Genomic DNA, 22291 nt, shown 5'->3' with positions numbered 1-22291 from the left:
GCTACCCATGTGAATGAGGGTGACACCACATGCTTGCATGCTCACTTTTGAATGCCTCCTGCACATGAAGCATTGATTTTTCCATACACCTGAACTCACTCCTCTAAATCATCCTGACTTAAAATCAGCAAGCTGACTCTCAGCCTGTTGGAAAAGACCTTTAAAATTTAGTCCAACAAGTAGCCCAGAACAGCCAAGTCTACCACTAAAGTATGTCCCTGAACACCACATCTACACAACTTCTAAATAGCTCTGGGGATGGGGACTCCACCATTTCCCTGGGCAGCCTGTTCCAGAGCTTGACAACCCTTTCAGGAAGAAGTTTCTTCTAATGTCCAATCTAAACCTCCCCTGGCACCACTTGAGGCTGTTTCTTCTTGTTCTGTTGCTTTTTAGTGAGAGAAGAGACCAACCCCAACTTCTCTGTAGAGAGTAAGAAGGTCTTCTCTCAGCCTTCTTTTCTTCAGCCTAAACAACCCTAGTTCCCTCAGCTGCTTCACATAGGACTCATCATACAGTCCCTTCACCAGCTTCATTGCCCTTCTTTGGACACACTCCAGCAAGTCTCTGGCCCTTAATCTTTTCCTAGGGTGAAATAACTGCTTATCTCTGTCATATCAGGTGCAAGGAAAGTAACTTTTTAAGCTTTATTTGGGAGGAATGATGTGTTAATATAAGCTCTTGAGCCTCCCTGCTCTACCTGCAGCTGTGGCATTGGGAGTGGAGGGAAGAGCAAGTGGTGTGAGTGCCTGATGTGCAGGAGCCTTGGCTTGGTGTGTCTGGTGGCCAGGAGCCTTCCTGCTCTTGGGTTAAAGGCCACTTTTATAGGCCAGTAGGACTCATTTGGCAACAGATTGTTACAGGTGCTAATTAGCACCAATTAACCATTATCAGTGTCAGACAGTTCTTATTTCCTCCGGGAAATCCCCTGTGGTTCTGCAGGGTGCCTGCCCATTTGGCCATGTCTGCAGTCTATCAAGCACTGAGGTTGTGCTGGTGTGGTCAGAGGGATCCAGGTCCCATCAGTTTTGCAGATAGTGATGCACTGCTCACTGATGGATCAAAGAAAGGTCACCAGTTGTCTTTATTCCAAACTTGTTTGTTGCATTGTTCCTGGGCATTGCGTCTGGGATTTTGGACAAGATTTCTGTCCCTTTCCCTGGGAGTGGGGTATAGGGAAACCCTGACCTTTTACTAAGGCTTAGCAGCATATGGGGCTCAGCTACATGTGCTTCCAGAGAAGACAGTAGATGACAACTAGGCCAACAGCACCTTGAAGTGCACTGTGCTGCCCAGGGCCACAGACAGCAGTCTGGCACTATTGGGTGTGATGGGAAGGTCTCTGGGGTGGGTTCAGTGATTCCAAAAACTTTATGAACCTTGTAAGGCTTTGGCATGTGATTGGGTAAGCTGGCTATGAGTGCTGGAGGAGACCAGTCCTGGGGAAGCCAGTGCAGTGACATGGCTGGAGAGGAATGGGATCTCACGTAGCAACTTCTGGTGTGGGAAAAGCATGTGGGGTCATTACTGGGAGTGGTGAGACCCATCTTGTAGTGCTTTTGGTACTCCTGGCTACTGTGGAGGTGGTAGGCTTGGGTGCAGATACCAATCATGGTTGGCTATGGGGGAGCTCGTAAAGAGTGAGTCCCCAAGAGGGGAGCTGGGGTGCGTCGGAGGTGGCTCCCATCACTGACGGATGCTTTCTGTTTTTCTTTCAAATGTCTCCAGGCACTGAATGTTTAGGTCGCACCTTTCCAGGTAAACTGGGTAAGTGAAGTATTTCAAGAGTTGCCAAGATCTAATTATGAAGGCTGATTGCATGATTGCAGCTGCTGTACTGTAAACACCCCAGTTACTCGCTTGACAAAATGGGTGGTACATTACACTGCCCTGAAAGAGGCAGGCACCTGCTCTTTGGGGTACAGGGAGGGGGATGCAGCCGTGTCTTCAGAGGCTGATTATGCAAACCTGGAGTTTTTTGTCTGTCAATAGCTTGCTGCACTTTGGTAATCCTGGATGGGCATTTTTTCTTTCGCTGTTCAGTATAGAAACTTCTTCAAAAGCTGAGTGTCTTTTTAAGCACAAGTACTCTTCCGTTTGCTCCTGTTCTGGCAAACTAAGGAGCAGCATTACACTGAGGGGAAAAAAACAGTCACTGTGTTTTGTGAGAGTAGTTTGACAACTTGAGTCTTTTGAAGTCATGATGTTGGACTTCTATTAAGTGTGGTGGGAGGTGCCTGTGTTCAGGGCAGACAAAACCAGGCATTGGGAGCCCTGTTGAACCAGGCTTGCTGGCTTTGAGCTGAATCTGTTTGCAAAAGAGCATTTTCTCATTTAAAAAAAGTTGTAGCATTTATGGCTCACTGTCTGTTTAGAACTGAGATTATTAGAGTCCCTTAAAAGGAAACTATCTTTGCTGAAATGGCATGTCCCAGGCCTGCTGGGGAAGAACCAGTGTTAAGTGGTCAATAAATTATTTTAATAAATGGTTCATTAATTATTATAGAGCCTAGGAAATCACTGGGGCTTATGACCTTGGCTATAACCATGCTTAGATCTTTAATGTGCTTATAATACCTATAAATTACTCCTTAAGCTTTTATCAAGCATGTATTAGTAAAAGTCATAATCTAAAACAAACCAAAAAAGAAGTATTTCAGTTACTTTGTTTTGAGTCTGATGGCACAGTTTAGTGGCACAGGGACATAGTCCTTGCTTATAAAGAAAAAAGTTTTGAGATCCCACCAGTCCCTGCCCCTGCAGTGTTGATTGCGGTGTACACCGCAGGAAGGGGAAGCACAGGAGCACAAGGCCAGGAGCAGCCAGTACACACAGGGCAGACACAGCCCTGGTGCTGAGACACTGCCCAGTCCGTAGGGAAATTGTCCTGCAGCAGTCAGTGATTTCTTTATATTTGTTTTCTGTTAATGCTTTATATGACAGATCTCAGCAGCCAAGCTGGGCAGGCAGAAGGAGCCCCAGTGTCTCGCTGCTCTGAGCAGCGTAGCTCAGGGAGTTTGCATTCTAGTAAAAGGTGTTTGCTGTTTTCTTGGCCTGTGAGTGAGGAAAGTGTGAGCAGCAGTGTCTTCTTGCTGTGCTGCTCTTCCTGCTTTCCCTAGTCTTCCTTGTCCCGTTTTGCATGTATGTTTGTGTCTTGTGAGGGAGGCAAAGATGCAAGTGAAGAGATGTTGTTTTCTTAGAAAATCAAGTAAGTTGGTTTGGGTTTGGGTTTTTTTTCTGCTGTTCCCTGCAACCTCCAGCTGCTTGCTCCTTTGCCACACTCCTGTACTCTTTAGGATTTTTTGGTCTTACTAGATAGATAGTATTTGGAGTGTGGTGTAGGACACTCCGGTGATCTTGCTGGTAGTTTAATTTGTGTGCTCAGCAAGGAGCTGTGTTTGCAGACATCAGTGCGTGCCCAGAAAGTCTCCCTGGGCCTCCGAAAGCTGCGATCTGCCAGACATGGCTGCCTCTGTTGGATGCGTTTTTGCTTTGCCTTTGTTGTCTGGGTCCTTGTCTGCAGCTCCAGCCTGGGCCAGTATTGCCAGACATGGCCATTTGCACCACCCGCTTTCTCCTGGAGTGCCCTGGTGCTGTCTGTAGAGCTGGCCCCCCAGAGAGATGCCCATGTCCATCACCATGCTGCCTGGGCTAAAGTCCTGCACACAATGGGTCAAAACACAAACCCTGGGCAAAAAGCACCACCCAAGACTTACTCAAGGGAGGTATAGCTTTTGCTGTGGTTTTGAGGGGTTTTAAGCTGTTCCGGCATCATCCTGATAATTCCTTGATGTCTGGTGTCAATGCCAGACTCTGGAAGTTTTGTGTATGACTTGTGGGTCTCTTGCCTGCTGAGTGGGGATCAGTTGAGCTGAGCAGCAGCCTCTGCCCAGAGCTGTGCATTGGGACACGGTCAGGTGCTGCTGTTTGTCCCGTGGGGAGCAAAAAGAGGTGCTGCAATTTCTGCTGGCTTTTCTATCAGCTCTCCTGCTTCTCAGAGGGGGTGGCTGGGAATGGATATGGAGGGTGAAGAGGAGATGCCCTCATCAAGGAGGGTTTCTAATTTAGGAGGAGGTGTGGTCTATGAGCTCTTTAAAAATCAAAGGGCAGGGTGGAGGGTCCACACAAAACAACATTCACAAGGCAAAATATGTAACTAGAATAAAAAGTGTGGTCTGTGGATAAGAGGTTTGGGTGAATTCTGTCTGAGTGGACAGACAGACCTCCCCTGTTCCCAGAAGCTCTGCATTCACTGCAACCATGTCCTGTGAAAATGCCCATGTACACTGTTCTTTATTGCTGTGGGTTTGGGAATTTTGTTACATTAGTCTAAATGGGTTTGTTTCCATAGCTGCATTCTGCTGATACAATCCCAGTGCAGGATCTCTGTCTCCCTGTGCATGCATGCCAAAAATAAATCGCATGCACTTGTTAGAAGACGAGCTGCTGCCATGACAGGTGCCTAGCTGTGAGGAAGTCTGGGCTGGACCTTGCTTAGACTGCAGGTACATAGCATATGGCATCTAAACCCAGTGCCACCACGCAGCGTCCTGCTGAACTCGCTGCTCTGCAGGCAGCAGTGGTGCCTTGGTAGCCCTAGGGACCTGGAGAAGGAATTGATGCAGGAGGGATGATGTTTTGGAAATGTGGTAGGAAGTGATGGAGGCAGGGGGAGAAGAAACATCCTGTCCCTCACCTTTTCAGGTAGAAAGATGTGGATGTGGTAGAGTGTGTTGGTGAAGGATTGGCATCAGGTGGTTACCAGGGTAATAAAACTCCTTTTGCTCTGAATTCAGTTTATTCACCATCAGCATTTCACCTCTCATCAGAAGGGAGTGGGGTTTTAATGGTTATATAAACTGTTTCAGCTGCTGGGGCTGGTTTTCATTGGTTCAAGTGTAACTCTGAATGTCCAGCTGTAGGGTGGTAGGAGGCTGGAGGGTTTTCTGCCAGCTAGTGGAGGTGGCTACTATTTGCAGGTCTTGTGTGAGTTCTGCTAATGCCCAGGGAGGTGGTGCACCAGTGCCACCACCTCTGTGCATGAAACCCTGTTTTCACAATCTCTCCAGCTGGGTTGGAGCATGTCTTCTGGCATAAAACTCAGTTTCTAAGAGGTAGTTAACTTTCCTTCAGGAAGACTGAAACTAATGATTTTTGTTTTGCCAAAAGTTCTGATCTGCAGGTCAGTGTGTTTCAGTGTGGGACCAGCCGTCCTCTGCAGGGATTGCCTGGGGCAGGTTCTGCTGCCGCTGTCTGTGGTAGCATGGCCAAGGCATAGCCGAGGGCAGGGCAAGGGCCAGGGCCAGGATGTGGGAGTACCCTGGGAAAAACCTCGTTCCAAGGGTCAGCTGGCCTGGAACACTTCCCCTTGATGCTCTGCCAGGGATGTCCTTAAACCCCTTCTGCTCGCTCTCCTTTAATGCATCTTTTTAAAGTACTGGGTAACAGTGTTTGCTTTCTGGCAGAGATGAAGGAGGGCTTTTAATAGGTCTTTCATTTTCTCTTTGCACAGCTCCCTGGCAGTAACCTGCTGTTAGCTCCAGCACTTATTTAGGGTATTTGTATTTTTATATACGGGGACCTACAGCAGTGAGAAGGCAAGGGACTTGTCCAGGGTCACACAAGAAATTTATGGTAGCATTGGGTCTTGACTTCAGGTTTTTTGAATGTTGAGCTGATCTTTGGGTTTGGTGGAGAGAGACCCCTTGGTGGTGGTCTGTCCCCTTTTAACTGCAACAGACAGGGAGAACAGAAAATAAAGGCTTTGTGGAAGGATCATAGTTTTTTGCACTCTACTGTTGGGGGTCTGCACAGAGCTGGAATTGCAGGATGGTTGGATTTGGGAGTGTGAGGATGGTATATGTGACATACACGAAGGTAATGGGAAGCTCAAGGCCAGTCAAACTGGAATCTGATGATCGCTTTCATCTCCACTGGGTCTAGCAGCACTGGGATCTGGGAGCTACCCTGAAAGCTGCTGCCAGACCCTGTGCTGGCGAGAAGGGTGGGCTTGTGCACGGCCCCCTTCCCTCCCTCAGCACTCTGGTTTGTTTTGGGGGCGATGCTGTTGGTCACTGCAGCTGGGGTTTGCATCACTGCTCCCGTCCCGCAGCGCCTGTGTGCCTGCCTTGTCTGAGACAGCCCCGGTGTGCTGGCAGCACAATACTTGCCTTCACTCCCCGTCAGACTGGAGGTCTAGACACTCTCCCTGCCTTTTGTTGTCAGGGTCACAGGTTAGGGAGCGTTCCCAGCTCCTTTTCCCTCCGCTGGTCAGGAATCCTCCCCAGAATTGGACGCGGCGCTGGGGACTGCAGCGGGGACCCCTCCGGAGGGAGTCACCCTGCTACCCAAACATACTGAGATTTAAAATTATTTGGCAGCTCCCAAAAAGAAATGTGCTTTTGAAATGCAGCCGGGATCACCCCCACTCCAGTTCTTGGAGGCACAGATGCTCAGCTGACACCAGCTAAATAGAAACCTTTTAGCCCTTGCCAGTAAGTCTGGAGCAGACTGCCAAAAAGCATCGAGGACCAAGATACAAAATGAAGTTGGGCCTGAGCAAAGTACTTAAAAATGAAGGATGGAACTGATGTGCTCTGTCTTCTGATTTTTAGCACGAGGTGCTTCAGCCTTGAGGTTTTGCTAAAATACAATGGAAGAATTGTAAAGGTTTTCAGCAGATACAAAGCAAGTGAGTCCCCTAGCTAAAAAGGAAAGTTTTTTTCTCCTTAATGCAGACCTTTTTGAGATGAAGCATTTGGGATTACCCCTGACTTTAAATCAGAGATGAGTTTTGCTGAAGAAGACTTTTTAAATGGCTCTCAGACATATTCAGAGATGGGACCTGAACCCTGGGTGTGCATCTTTGTGTCCCTCCCTTTCCAGGTCACCTTAGCTGCCTGAGTGCTCTAGCAGCCTTGTCCTTCACCCAGCCTGATGGCGCTTTGTGCTGCTGTTCAGGAGAGCAGCCCCGTGCCAGGAGGGTGAGGAGAAGGTGGGAATGGTTTAATAAATTGGTAGCAAATTCCTTCCATTTTTCATTTTTTTCCTTTTTTTTTTTTTATTCTCCCCTCTCTTACTGGCAAGAAGACATAACAAAAAATTGGCAAGTTCATACTTTTTATTATTGAATTAAAATCCATTAAATAATAACAGTGAGCCAAAACCTGAAATTGCTCTTAGGCAGTACTCTTGGTGAAGTGAAATGCTTCTGGATCTGGCTTGCTTCTTCATTTTGTGCCTATGTGCATGTGTATTATGTGTGAAGAATGAGTCTATGAAGCTCAAATAGAGGTTTTAAATAGAAATAACTCTGGCAGCTCTTTCTTCGTGAATCCAGGGCTATTATGTGTCTGGCTCTCACCAACATGAATTGCAGAGGAAGTTCATGTAAACTCCATGGCTGATTTGACAGCTGCCCAGCCGTGGTGGGTAGGAAGCCTGGACACTGTTGAGCAGCAGTGATGACATTTTTTCTTTTGGTTTCTGTGTCTGGTGATTTACCTCTTTGCAGAGAGTGAGGAGCTACCAAGGGAGCCTGCTGCCCAACTGCAGCTGGTGCTGGTGTGGGGATGAGCATGAGCTGTTGGGCATTGCCCTGCTGGAGTTTGGTGCTTCTTTGGCCTTACTCAGGGGTAGTGATTTCAGAGTCACCAAAAGCTGTGACAGGACATGCAGGATGTCTGCAGCTGAGTGTTCACCAGGGACCTTGTTTTACCCTCATGGCAAAACCTACAATTTAGGGTTACATCAAGCCTTGAACTTCTTCCCTAAAGCTTTATTGATAGTCTTGGATATTTCCACTCTCAGGTGATTGTCATTGACTTGTGCTGCCTGGGGAACGTGGGCCATCTTGCTGGTGATGGTGGGGGTCATGTTGGCTGGGCAGTGTGTCAGCCCACATGCTTCTCTCCAGGGACAGCAGAACTTCTGTGGAGCTCTGTTCTGTGCACCTGTGGAGGGGCTGTGCTGCAGACCCTGGTGGGTTGGGTAGTGCCAGGCCCCTCCAGCACCACGTCTGCAGCCCACGGGGACAAACGTGCACTTTTTACCTCTGCAGAAATCCTAGAGCAGTGTGGGGAGCAAAGTGTACCTGTACACACTGTGGCACTGTGACTGGTTTGGAGTTAATTGCCCTATGAACCCACAATGTATGGAATGATACTGCTTGTAGGGGGCATGGGGGGAGGCAATGTTAAGTTAAAGTCTCTGTAAGGGAAGAAAAGCATCCAGCCCCATTCTTTACTGCTTACTTTAGTAATTTCTTCCAGATAACCTACACATCTGTGTCAGTGCAAATTAAAGCAGAAACTCTGTCTAATGAACAGTTGTAGCCCTTGGGCTATTGTGGAATGAGCAGTGAAGTTGGAAACAGTCTTATTAAAATAATAATTAAGAAACAAGGGTGGGGAGACGGAGGGAGGTGTGAATGAGGGGGTGGTGGGATGCTGTACAGTGAGGAGCAGCCTGGGTTTGAACTCTGTGGGGTAACTTCTCAGCATGTCTCCCCCTATAGAAGTGCCTGTGTGGTGTGGTTGGACCCAGGATCGGGCACACCCCAGTCCCCCTCCCTTGCCAGGCGCATCTGGTTGTGCCATGTCACAACACAAGTCTTTAAAAGCCTGTCTGATGTTGGGCGGCTGCAGGTAGGGTAACTGTAGAGGCATTTGCTCCGCTGTGGGCAGCATTAGCCATCCTGTTAAGCCAGATCAGCTGTTTTGCATGCCTCTTTTTTTGTTGTTTTTTTTTGAGATTTTGGTTCTCCAAAGCTCAGGCAGGGAGGAGAATGTTTCTTGTCTTACAATGGACTATATATGTGGTTCTGTGTTTTTAGAAAGCTTTTCTTTCTCTGAGGAAAAACGACAGCAACCAACCAACAAAAAGACCACAACCCAAAACACAAGAAGCCACCCCATGCTGTGCACACCCACATAGTTTGCTTTAACTTTTCTTTCTCTCTTGCTCTCCTGAGGACAGTGACTGCCCAGGCTGAACTGTGTCAGTGGTGGAGACTGGCCGGTTTGCCTCATGTGACAGCACTTATCCTTTTGCTTTTAAGTAAATTAAAATTGTAAAGAATAATCCCTTTCAGCGTTAACCCTTGGAGTTAGAATGGTGTCTCTCCACAGGTCGTCATTTTGTATCAATAAATCAATCGGTACTTGCAGCTGGCATTTTCCAACTTAATACTGCTCCTGTTTAGAAATGCATGTGCTGCAGAAAGCCAGTGACATCTCAGATTAACAAAACACATTTTAAAACAAGCAAAAGCCATAAAACCCCCAAGAAAACAACCCTGCCAAACAAATCTCACCAGAATGATACATTGGAATGATTCTTAGTGGGATTTATATCTATGAGCTGGGGGGGGTTTGTGGTTGTTAGTTTGGTTTGTTTTTTTTGCTTTTGAAATGGTTGTGAACCAGAGTGATTACTTAACATTTTCATTTTAACTCCATCTGACAAATCGTTTTAGATGGAGAAAGCAATACTGCATCTTTAAATGGCTACTCTGTCAGCGCATCTTGCAGGGCTTTAAATGCCCTTTGTTATCGCAGTCTAGACAGGACGCAGGCGGAATATTTGATATGTTATAAGGCAAAGATTTGACAAGGTTGAATTAATTTACTGGCTTATTTAAAACCGATTTTCAGAACATTTTTCCTTACAAACTTGTCTTTCTTTATCCTTTTCTTCCCCCCCCCTCCCCCCCAACCCGAAGTTAGTACAGTATGTTTCAACTGTTTAGACTGGGAGAGGAGACATTAGCTTACTGCAGCCTGCAGTACTTTAATTGCCCTTTTTATGACTGTCTAGACATCATGCAGATGCATGTTTGTGGTGAGAAGACATTTCCCCCTCTGGTTATACGATAGTCTGAAACCTTTACATTGCCTATCTCCTTACCCCCTCTGTCTTGGAATGCGCTTACTCCTCCAGCTCTGAAAATCACTTTTTCCTCTGTTTCATTTGTTGAAGGACTATTCAGTCCCCCCCCACTTTTTTTTTTTTTTTTTTTTTTCATTTTTTTCCCTTTCGTGCTGATATGCAAATCCCAATGCTTTCGGGGAGGGGAGTAAAGGTATGTGGAGCAAATGGCTTTTGGAACCTCCCGGCCAGGACTGGCTGTACGACCCGCGGCCGAGGGGTTGGCTTTGTGCAGGTTCTGCCTGTACCTGCATCTCTGCGAGTGCGGCAGTAGGTGGGTATGGCCGTGTTTGTTTGGGTTCCCCATCAGAGCACAGCCTTGCAGGCCAGGTTTAAGAATGAAAGTATCGGCGAGGTTTGAATGGGTTCGGAGTTTTAGATATGTAAATGGATGCATTAATTAACCCCGTTGCTATAGCTACTGCTTTATTGTTAAATGCAGTGAAAAGGGGACAGGCAGTGTCCATGGATTATCCTCCCCTCTGCTCTTCCCCCCTTCCTCGTACTCCGCCCCGGTGCGGGGGCAGCTGCCGCTCCCCGAGCGGCCCCGCCGAGCGGCCCCGGCCGCGGGCAGGTGCCCGCCCGGGCGGCTGGAAAGGCCGGGCTCGAAATCGCTGCCGTGAGGAAAAGGGGCGGCCGGGGGGGCGCCTCCTCGCCCCCGCGGCCTCTTCTCTCCAGCCGCCCCGAAAACCCATTGTCGGGGCTGACCTCGGGGGTCGGCTCGACTCCGCCGCCCCATGTCATCAATCTGCCATCTGGGGACGGGACGGGGGTGCTGGGGACAATAGGGCGGGCAGGAGGGAGGCAGATGTGCCAGGGGATGGGAATTGGGATGGGGAGGCTGGGCTCGTTCCACCGGGTGAAGGGAGGCCACGGGAACCCAGCCCCTTTCTCCAAAACCCATCGTTGCTGGGCTGTACATGGACAGCAGCTTCTCTTTGTGCATCCTTAAAAACTCACACAGGCAAAACGCTGCAACAGAACTTGGACTTGCCAGCATATCTGCTGTGGGAGTTAAACCCTTTCTCAGGCTGTTGCTGCAGCTGAGGTGGAAGTAAATTTACTACCTTTGATTTTGTCAGATTTGGGGCGGTTTTGCTCACCTCCTCCATTCGCTCTGCTGTGTGTGTATATAAATATAACATTTTATTTCACATCTCTGTGTGAGAGTGTGCACATGCGATCGCTCCCATCTGGTGGTGTTCAGGCCGGCTCAAGAAATGATCTTGTAGTGACCAAGTGCAGTGTGCCTGCCTGGGCATCTGCATGCATTTTGTATATTTTGCTCCTGCAATGCTTTATTATGTCTGTAACTTAAGACTGTTCCATGGGAGTGACTTACCTTGTGAAGGGTCACTCCTTTTGTAAGCAAAGCTGCAAAATTATATAGATGAGAGGAGGCAGAGAAGGAAGAGGTGTGCTGCATGGCCCTAGACAGGGCTGAGGAAATCCGGTCACAGTTCCAGCCCTGTCATGACCTCTGTGGCTTTGGCCAACTTGCTCAATCTGTGTTTCAACACCCGTCTGCGAGCCGTGTGTTGGGGCAGCCCCTCTGGCCCCGCTGCCCTGGGGCACATGTCCTAGAGCCCACAGGGGAGCTGCAGCACTGTGGCCTTGGGACAAGGGCATGATGAGATCCTGGTGCCACTCCTGAACTCTGATGGGCTCCTCAGGGCTGCATCAGTCTGATGTGCCAGGCAGGCATCGGGGGTGCCCTGCTGACTGACACAGGAAAAATGCCTGAGGAACAGAGGATCTCCAGCCATAGCATAGAGTATTCCATGGCTGCATCCTAAGCCAGGCACTGGATGTGTGTTGATGTGTGTTGTGCTTGTGACAGGGAGGCATGGGTGTTGCTGCTTGTCCCTGTGGCCCTGCTTGAACACTGGTCTCACAGGACTTACTTTCTGGGCACCGTGCTGGGGGTCGGGTGCTGGCACTGGGGCACCTGAGCTGCAGCTGCAGCCAAGCACGAATAGTGTTCCCAGGAAAAACTGGAAATGGAAACTTTCTAAACATGGTTGGGATAGAGCAAAGTTAACAGGGAGGAAATCAGGGAAAGAGACAGAGTAAAATGTATGGGCAGCATCCAGCCCAGAGAGGCTGTGGTCTGTGCTGATGACAGCCATACACCTCCATCTCTGCACCCCTGTGTTGTCACCATTGGCTGTTTTGTGGTGGGGTGTCCCACACAAAGCAGCACAGCATGTGCTATCTCCCCATTTTGCAGGTGATGAGAATGCTTTGCTGCTGCCTTCCTTTCCATGTGTGCAACAAATGCAGCATATTGGATCCTCGTGACTTGCTGAATTAAAGTTGCCTTGTTTTGGTGGGCCTGGTGACTAATTAAATGCTGCATATTCCTTAGTGTCTCCACAGCAGCAGGAGGAGGGAGCAGGCCACGGCACTGCTGGCAGCTGTCAGTGGTGTGCCCTGGGTGACGTGATGCAGGCGGCTGTGGCCAATGGTGAAGCTGCAGGTGCTCATCAGTGCAAGGCAGCTCCATTGCAGTGGGAGATGGGGCTCAGACAAAGCTGGAATCAGAAACCCAATCCCTGTAATTGCTGTTAGCTTTCTTGAGAGGTGGCAAAGCCCTCCCTGGATGGAGCACTTGCTCTTGTTGGAGCGTCCACAACTGACAATTTGTCTGTTGAAACAGATGTGGGCAGTGACAAACATCTATTTCTATAACTAGAAACAAATTTGGTAATTGCCTCTTTCAACAGGACTTGCTCAAGCAGGAAATGAAATTCCTAAATGGCAGTTAGCAAAAGTATTTATAGCTAAGTTCATAAATGAGATGTGCTTTCCTTTGTCATGAGTTTCTGCTGGGTGGAAGGAAAAAAAGCCTGTGTGGTAGCAAGCCACATATTGATCAGGACTGTTTCCAGGGTATATGAAAACACTTATTTATTAATGTGTTTATTTTTACTAGCCGTAGAAATACCCCTGACAAACAAAGCCTCTTGGGTCTTTCAGGGGCAGCTGGCAGGGTTTGATCTACATTGTGTACTCTGTTTTTTTCACTCCTTTTTTGGTAGTTGGGTGGGTTTTTTTGGTATGTTTCACGCTGCTTACGGCTGCAAATGGTGAGCTCTTGTTCTGTGTCCCTCTCTGGATGCTTGTGTTGAAGGGGGTGGGTGACATTCTGCTTTTGCCCCTGCCCCGGACATCATCCAGGCCTGATGCCGTTGTCCTGGTTTTTGGGGAGCAGGGGATGTGCTGGTTGTTCCCAGCTTGGTGGGGCCATGAGCCTCGCTCAGCATTGTCTCGTGAGCAAGCAAATTTACCTGTCTTTTAAGTGCAAAGTCAAAATTATTCTTTTAATCCAGTTTAGCTGTCCTCACCTTTGGGAGGAACTTCAAAAGCAATGTACTCCTTTCAGCCGTCTGAGTAGGCTGGGATCAGGCTTACTGTGCAAAATACCTTGTCTCAAAATCCTGGAAGAGGGGAGGGTGAGAGAAGTATCAACAGTATCACAGTACATGAGAGGTTGGAAGGGACCTTCAGAGATCATTGGGTCCAACCCTCCTGCCAAAGCAGGATCACCCAGGGTAGTCTGCACAGGAATGCATCCAGACAGGTTTTGAATGTGTCCAGAGGAGACTCCACAACCTCCCTGGGCAGCCTGTTCCAGTGCTCCATCACCCTCATTGCAAAGAAGTTTCTCCTCATGTTGAGGTGAAAACTTCTGTGTTCAAGTTGTACCTATTGCTTCTTGTCTTACTACTGTGCACCACCAAAAAGAGATTGGCCCCCTCCACTTGACACCCACCCCTCAGATATTTATACACATTCATGAGATTCCCCTCTGAGTCTTCTCCTCTCGAGACTGAACAGCCCCAGGTTTCTCTCTTCATAGGGCAGCTGTTCAAGTCCCCTAATCATCCTCGTGGCTCTCTGTTGGATTCTCTCCAGCAGGTCCCTGTCTCTCTTGAACTGGGGAGCCCAAAACTAGACACATTATTCCAGGTGTAGTCTCACCAGGGCAGAGCAGGCACGGAAATGAAGGGAAGGGGTTGGTATATGCAAGCTTTTAGAGTCCGAGTGTCTCAAAGAACCTCACTGTTCCCAGTGCTCCAAGGGAGATGGTTAATGCCTTTAGAATTTTCTCTAAACAAGTCTAGCTGACAGGTCTGTGCTCAGAGCTGGGAGGTGTCCTAGCTGAAGGAGCTGCTGACCCCATCTCTCATGTTTGCAGTTTCCATGTAAAAGTGGAGTGCTACAGTGCTGATCCTGCATTTCTGGTTCCCAAGTGCAGGCCATGCTCCACAGCTGCCACCATGGCCATGCTAGCTCCTCTTTTGAAAACAGGTCCAGTGGTGTGATCGGGACAGTTACTGTATTCTAAGGACTAAAGTATTTTCTGAGGCCCAACCAGTCTGATACTTCTGTGGCAGAAATGGGGCCATTTCCTTTAAAACAAACAGAAATGAGGGCAGGGGGTACCATATTTTGCCCATGACACAGAGGATGTGATACTTGATTACTTGGGGTGACAAATGAAGAGCATGAACTGTTACATGCAGTTATGGTCCAAGGACTGATGCTATGAACATGACTTCTAGGAGCCATTCACCCATCTTCCGCAGTGTTTGTTCTCTAACAGGCTCCTTTTCTGGGTCCTGCTTTGCTCTCTACCCTCCTGTCCTGCACTCAGCCTGCTATCACTGGCTCACACAACACTATTTCTGCTTGCTGCATCAGAACCAGCCATAGTGAATCTGGAAATGCAATTTATCTGTGAACTGTGCTGCTGATCCATGCATCAGAACCAAACCCAATGGGCTCTTCCCAGCTGTCCTTCCTGCTTCTTCTCCTTTTGATGCCTTGGTATTGCTGCTGCAGCTCCAACTTCAACATCTGCTGAGTGCCAGCAGAGGCAATATTGAGGTCATATTCTGTATCTATCTCAAATACCCCTGGTGCTGCTTTGTAAACAAATAGAATTGTTGACAATCCTGTGGGCCCTTCATATGTGGCTTTATGGAGGTTGTATTTAGGAGAGAAATGTAGCAGATGCTCATACACAAATGTTGCAGTAATGACTTTGGTCTGATTGTTTCTAAGATGACCTAACAGATGAGCAGCAGAGGGTGAGTAATCTGCCATCTGAAGTTCTTTGTTCTTTCATCCCTTCTTCCTCATCCACAGTTTCTGAGAGGGAGAACATTGGTCTCTCTAACAAGTGGAGCTTGGCATCGGGTGGATGAAATGGCCTCTAAACCAGGAGCAGTGTTTGGTGCTGCACCCTCTCTGGCAGCCTTGGATTCCAGCTGTTGCCTGAAGCTGTTTTGGTTCTTCCTTAAATTAGAGCCGTTCAAATGTAGTGTTTAGCATAATGGGCATGTCCCTTTCCCAAGGAGGGCTGGGAAGGATGCTCCAGGGCAGAGCTGCTTGCACTGGCCTGTGTTGTGCCAGGGTATTTTCTTCCATGCTACATATACAATCAGGGGAGGGTGAGGGGCTGAGGGCAGACATAGTCCCAGTGCTGACCCTGCTGCCTTTCCTGTGGGATGCTTGAGTCCAAGCCACTTCTGCTGCTCACCAAGGAGTTACGAGTTTATTCTCCACTGAAGTTAAAGCTTGGACTGGTGACTAGATTCAGACTGCTCTTCTCAAGTTCACATTCTTTAGCCTTGAGTAGAAAAAAAAATAAATGAGGTCCACTCTTTGGCCACACTGCTAACCCACATCCTTTTACAAAGACTTTGATGAGCATCTGGCATCATGACCACACTTTGGCTGGACTTGATTCTTCTGATTTTAATGCTCAGGTCCTTCCAGGGAGCTACATGCTGTGCCAAAGTGTGACCAAATTTTGCTGTAACATCCATCACTGTCTCTCCGAAAGTGTTCACAGCTGGCAGGTACAAATGCAAGCTTTGGGGCAGGCAGGGCTGCGAACTGAACATGAGGACTGGGTAGACCTCAGGCTAGCTCTGTGGACCCTGCTTTAGTCCAAACCTACTGCAGACCAGTTCAGTAGTGTCAGCTCTGACCTTAATGGTTCTTTGCTTGCAAAAGACAGCATGCCAGCATGTGCAAGGCAAGGCAGTACAGGGTGTCCTCAGTTCTCATTTTCCACAAGTGATTAGGACTTGTTTTGTGTCCTATTTGTTGGGGCACGCAAGGTAGCGGAAGGCTCTCAGCTGTTCATGGCAAGGACTGTCCTTGTGTGTCTCCTTGTTCTTGCCAGTGCCTCTGGGCACAGCTGGAGCTGTGGTGCTCTGAAGTGTCAGTGAAGACTGGGGAGAGGAGCCAGTTGACAAGTAGCTGACATAGTGGATAAGGGTGTCTCTCCTCCTCCTCTTACAACCTACTGGTGCCCAAGCCCCTGGCCTTGCTGCTGCCTTCGGCCAGAGATGTGGGTGCTGAGAAGGGCTGAAAATCAGACCCATCACTTCTAGTTTAGGACAGTGTCTCTGCCTAGCCATTGGCAATAAGTTTCGTGAGAAGGCGACAGCCCAGGTCTGTTGGAGGAGATGCTGGGTCACGTCCTCCTTCTGCCTGTCAAAACCCCTGAGTGTGCAGGGGAGCAGACAGGGACCTCTGGGCAGGCAGCTGAGAAGGATGTTAATGAAGCAGCCCAGGTTTTGGGTCCTGACTAACATTTACTGGTGCTGGAAGAGGAGAATCTTGATCTGCCCCTATTCCAAGACTTGTTTTCCATTTGCTCTCTGAGGAGCTTTATGGGGAATGCCTTTAAAGTTACTGGCCTGAAGCTGTTCTTGGCTCAAATCCTTAAGCATCCCTGCTTGGTCTTCTACAAAGCTTGCAAGTGCAGAATTCAAGGAATCACAGAGAGGGAGGAAGGTTTCATGGATGCTCTTCAGCTTCAAGCTTTGAATTATTGCATTTCTCCCCACCACATTTCCACACATGCTCAGTTAAGAAGTAGCTGTACCCTTACTGATGCCTTTTCCATGTTACTTTATGTAACTGGAGTTCTACCATCAAGGGCTACAAGGAACCTGTTCAAACGTAAGATGCCCATGGGTGGGGGTGGATGAAAAGATGAGAAAATTGGGAGGAGAGGGAACTGCAGTCAGGGCTGTGCACATCTCTGTTGCGTCTTTCTCTGAGTCATGCAACTGGGGCAGCTCTGTGGATATTGGAGGTGATAATGGAAAATTGGGGATGAAAGTGCTCACTGCAGAGTGGAGAACACTTTTCATTAATTCAGCTGGTTAATTTTGCTGTCTGGAAAGGCTCTCTGTATATATGTCTGTGTCTCTGTAGAGACCTTCCTTTCTGGGGTGTGTGTATGGAGGAAGTGTATTGTAGCCAGTTGAACTTACTCTAAATCCTCAAGGATTACGGAAGAAGCCAGGACATGTGGTGTGACATTACAGTGCCACCATGTTTAGCTGGTGGTAGGCAGCAATTCCTTTACAGACTTCATAAACTTCAGGATCAGACGTGGCCCAACTTACACTGGTTCCCTGGGGCTGTGCTGAAGCCTGGTGCCTCTCACTGGGCACTGTTATGGGACAGTCCCCACTGAGCTGTGCCACTCCATGTCATTGTGGGCTCTCGGCTGGAATCTGTTGAATCACGGTGCTGAGTCACCCACGTGAGCCAGACTCCATAAATAACCACAGGCGCTCCGTGAAGTGGCTGTGCATGCATGGAGTGGAAAGTGCTGCTTCACAGTTGGAGCAAGGGCTCCAAAGGCAGAACACAGGATACTTCTCTTAGCTTTGCCATCTCTAAGAATCTCCTAACTCTGTGCACAGTGTCAATAGGTACCCTGCTGCCACCCCACAAGGAGACGTGTTTCGCCCAAGAGCTGGTTGCTGGCAGAGGGCTTGGGTGCCCTGTGCTGTGGGTTTCCCATTCATGCCAGTAGAGTTGTGCCCAGTAATTGCACCCTGTGCCAGTGAACTCTTTGGCTTCATTCCTGTGCCAAGGGCCATGTTGCTTCTGCAGTCCCAGCAGGGACCAGTTTCCTCGACAAGGCTGAGTCAGAGCTGGGTCTTGTTCCTGGGCTGAGTGACGCGGAAAAAAACTTTGACCCTCTGCGGTAGATGGGCTGGGAGCCTGGGCTCACCACTTGGCAGCTGATATAGGTGCCTGGGGTCAGGGTGAGCAATCATCTGCCTCACCGTGCTGCATCTTCCATGCCAAGTTTTGCTCCAGCTGCTTGTCCTCTTTGATTTTCTAGGGACTTTAATTGCACCTTTGCCCAGCACTCCCGCTTCCATCTCTGTGTGCTGACTTCATCCATAGGCTATGGCTCTGCCACCTGAGTGGGGAGGAAGGCTGAGGTGTGCCCACAGCTGTGGGCAATGCCTTGCTCTAAAACCTTGTGTAGGCACCTGCAGGCCCTGCTGGGGTGGTCAGGAGCTCTACAGGGGCAGGATGGGGCCAGGATGCTCAAGCTACCTGCCATTAGAAGTCATCCTTCACCTGTGTCTTCTGAAGGCTGCAGAGATGCTGACCAGAATACAAGACCAAACCACATATCCTTGTAGGTCAGCAGTAAAGTTGGAGAAGTCTCAATCTGTTTATGCCCATTTTAGTGAGTCATGTTGGGCAGCAGGAGGAATCTCTGTACAAAACCAATCCCATTCAGTCCTGGTGTAAAAAATGTTCTGTTTGAGAAACAAAAGACCAGAGGTAGGCGGCAGGGTTCCTGAACTCTTGCACTAAGTGCTTACAGGATATTTCTCTAGGAACACAAGTGACATTTAATTTAAAATAGTCCCTTTGTATGATGGAAAGTGGCCAGTCTGGAAATGTCCATTGCACTGGATTGCAGGGTAGTGTCCCAGAGTAGATAAAGACTCTTATCTTGGATTGCAGGTGTTTGTGGTGGGTCTTCAACAAGACGGTCCTTGCACTGTGATGGGCTAAAACCTGAGGGCAAGTCAAACACCACTACCTGCCCAGTGAGGAGCCTGGCTTATGGGAGCTGTGTGGGCAGCAATGGTGATTCAGGGGGGAAGTGCTGTTGCCACAGTTCTCTGAAACAGCAAAATCTGCATTGTTCTCTGCCACTTTTTAGTCTCCCTGACTCTTACTCACTTCCTTTTGGATTTTTCTGCTACATCAGTTTCTCGATAGGGCCAAACCACTGGAGTTAAGTTTTCATTTAAAATCCACTTTTTTTGTCTTTTCTGTGACCTGTGCTATTGCCTCATAGTGGCAGGGCTGTGACCAACAGTCCCAAAGCCTGATAAAGGCTTTACCTGCCTCTTTTATCATCTCTCCTCATTGTCAGGCACACAGAGCAACCTCAGATCACAGTTTTAGATGTATTTTCCCAAAGAATGCTGATAGAATGAATGATAATGGGGCTCTGATGCTGAGGGACCATCACAGGAGCATCCAGAACCAGAGGTGCATATCCCATCCCTTCTGGGTAAAAATTAACTGATGGCTTATTAACTTTGAACAGCGGGGCTTGCTGGAGTGAAGCAGGGCATGGGGTTGCCTGATGCTGGGCTGGTGTCCACCAGAAGAAGAAATCAGCAGCAGGAGATTTTTCTCCACACCCTTAAGAGCATATTTTTGATAGTCTGTATGAGCTTGTGATTGGACTTAATGTGCTTGAACTGTCCCAGCAATCTGTTTCAAGTCAGAACTAAGGGATTTTTAGTGATAAAAATACCCAGAGGAAGTGAAAGCGAACACAGGGAGAGCAAAGTATTCTGCAGGGGATTCTCTGCTTGCTTTAATTTTGTCTCAGCAAACCAGACTTGGCTTTTAGCAGGGTGCACCACAGCATTTATGATGACTGGTGTGTTTTCCTTTTTACACTTTTTTGTCCTTAGGAATTGTAGCTAGTGCAGCTACATTTATTCAGCTTAGCCATTGTCTCCTGAGTAATTTAGCTTTTCATCACTTCTCACACGGTATGTGTGCTGACGGTGCTCACGCAGTATGTGTGAGAAGTTGTATAGAAATTGTAACTGATGCTTAAAGATACCTGGTTTGACCTCAGATGTGTATAATACTGACTGAAAGCTAAGATCACCTTGGCTGAGACCCTCTCTGGAGGCTGTTGTGTCCACCTGTAGATGATAGCTGGAGTACCTGTCGCTACTGTGGCAAAATGCAGGTGTGTTTGGGTTTTTTTTCCTCTTTGTACTTGCCAGCACTTTGGACCATTTGTCTTCAGCAGTGATACACTGTGTGTAAGAAGAGCATTAATAAAGTTTATAGAAGCATTTTATGAACTGTAGTATAGCTGTAAAAAGTAAGGGAATGCATTTAAAGTGTATCATAGCCTCAGCTCCCCTGTGGCTGGTGTGTGTGCAGAGGCTCAGTGCTCCCAGGGTCACCACTGACTCATAGCTCTCCCTCTGCACAAAAATGTTAGTGGCTTTTAGACTTGTGAGTGCTGAGCATTTTGTCCACAGTCACTTGAGGAGGCTCTGGGATGAAGCTTTTTGCAGCCACTTCTGTTCAGCTCTGACCGTGGTCTTCAGTGTGGTTGGACACCCTGACAGCCGTGCCAGTGAGGTGCTACAGTGTTGGCACCAGCTGCCAGCCAGCTGCTATTTTCATACATTTCAGACACTGTAGAGCTTGGTGGCTGGGCAGCAGCCTGGGCAGCAAGGGCATGTGCTGCCTTCCTGCAGGAAGCCCTCTGAGCAGGAGAGCAGACACAGCCTGTGCTATTGCCAGGGTCCGCAGGCTTTGGGAAGGTCTCCTGTCATCCATATAATGCCGTTGTCTACTGTGAAACTCCTCTTCAAGGGCACACGTGGTTTAAAGTGGCAAGCGAGTAAGGAACTTGAAGGATGGGATGTGACAAGTGATTTCACTTGATCACGAACATCCAGTTTCAGGATTGTGAGAATCTGGGGGGGAAAATGCTTAGTTGCAAAACAGTTGCACGCATGCTGACCAACTCCCAGAGCTGCAGCGTCTAGACAGAAAATACAGCAAAGCAGGTCGTGTCACTTAAATGTGATGTCTGAACCTGTTAGTTTGAAATGTATTCTGGAATAAAAATTATGCAAAATTAAATGAGTGTGACCTTACTTTGCATTTGGAGGCTGAGTATGCCCATCTTGTACAGCCTAGTGCATTTATAACACTTCCCTTGGGGAAAATTACAGAGAGAAATGGGATGAGGTCTTTTCTAATTGAAAAGTGACAATGATTAGGAAGCCAAATACAAAATGTGTTGAGGTTGTTGGTTGCTTTTTCTTGTTTTGTTGTGTGTGTGTGTTTTTAAGAATACCAGCAGAATTATAAATTATGTGCTTTGCAGTTTGGCTTGTTTTTCATTCCCCAAAGGCTTTCTATTAGCATAGCAGCTGAATTACGCTTGTATAATAATGTATTAACTCAAAGTTTAGGGGTTGTTAATGATCTTTCTTCATTAGTTTGACTGAACTGCTTGGATAAAAATCTTATTGAGTATATCCAGCGTTCCAGTGTGGTGGTGGTGGTTGTTTTGTTTGGTTTTTTTCCCCTTCTGCAAATTGAAGCCCATGAAGACAAGTTAAAACAGAGGGAGAGCTGGCAGAAACTTTGGTGCCTCAAGTGGGTACGGATTTCTTGAAAAGTGGAAAGCACAAATTGAGTGTGTGGGATGTTTTCTTGGTTTGGTTTGATTCTTGTCTTTTTTTGTTGGTTTTTTTTTTTCTTTCCTTACCCCTCTCCCCCCACCCCAGGCCAGATTTGGCAACACGAACATCTTTGGGATTAAAGCTCATTCATTTCAAAGTACCTGATATGTTTTCTGCTAGGCCCTGGGAGGCTGTGCTGCTCCCCATGGGCTGTGCTAAGGGTAGAGCAAAACTCAGAGCCTTCTGCTCTTCCCTGAGCTACTGCTGATGGAGAGAGCAGAGGTTCCTGGTTGGTTTGGTCTCCTCATGTGTACCTGCACCACCTGGAGGTGATATTGGGGCAGATAGTTTGGGGTGTTTTTTTGTATACAGTACATAAACGTTTGAGCCCTTGTCAGTGTTGTTGGACATGGCTGGGTGTGCTCTGCTGCAGTGAGTGAGCTCTTTGCTTCCCCATGCTAATGATGGAGATCAGAGAAGAGTAAGACCATTGGCATGAACTGACCAAAGTCCAAACACGAGGAGCTGATCAGGTTTCAGCATTGAGACACATTTCATCCAACCTGTTTACAGAATGTTAATTTGCAGATGAGTTGTTCCCCCTCCTCCCACAAAGCGAGGTACTAAAATTACTCTTCTGTTGATAACAGCAGTGCAATTGGCGTGGTGTAAGACTAGATTGTATATTGAAATACCCCAGTTTAGAGTTTGAACACTGCCTGTACCTCCTGGCCTCACCCTGTGGTCCTTGAGGGGGTCCAGCCTGTGCAGATGACCGACTCCATGAGAAAATGGGAGAGAGAGAGGTGGGCTGGTAGGAGCACCCCTAGTGGAAA

General features: G+C 48.0%; 1 protein-coding gene across 3 annotated transcripts in view; it reads left to right on the top strand.

The window, feature by feature from the left end:
- PMEPA1 (prostate transmembrane protein, androgen induced 1) overlaps positions 1-22291 on the top strand; it is a 47574-nt gene that overhangs the window by 14426 nt on the left and 10857 nt on the right. For 2 of the 3 annotated variants that reach the window (XM_054173481.1, XM_054173480.1), the window contains exon 2: positions 1729-1767. The exons of the other annotated variant lie outside the window; for it this stretch is intronic. In XM_054173481.1, the coding sequence (XP_054029456.1) occupies positions 1729-1767 (39 nt within the window). The remainder of the gene's footprint in view (positions 1-1728; positions 1768-22291) is intronic. 3 annotated transcript variants of the gene reach the window in all.

The sequence above is a fragment of the Dryobates pubescens genome, chromosome 26 (genome assembly GCF_014839835.1).
Source record: "Dryobates pubescens isolate bDryPub1 chromosome 26, bDryPub1.pri, whole genome shotgun sequence".
NCBI classification, from domain to species: Eukaryota; Metazoa; Chordata; class Aves; order Piciformes; family Picidae; genus Dryobates; species Dryobates pubescens.
The sequence above is the reverse complement of the archived record's forward strand: the minus strand, read 5'-3'. Positions and strand labels throughout refer to the sequence as shown.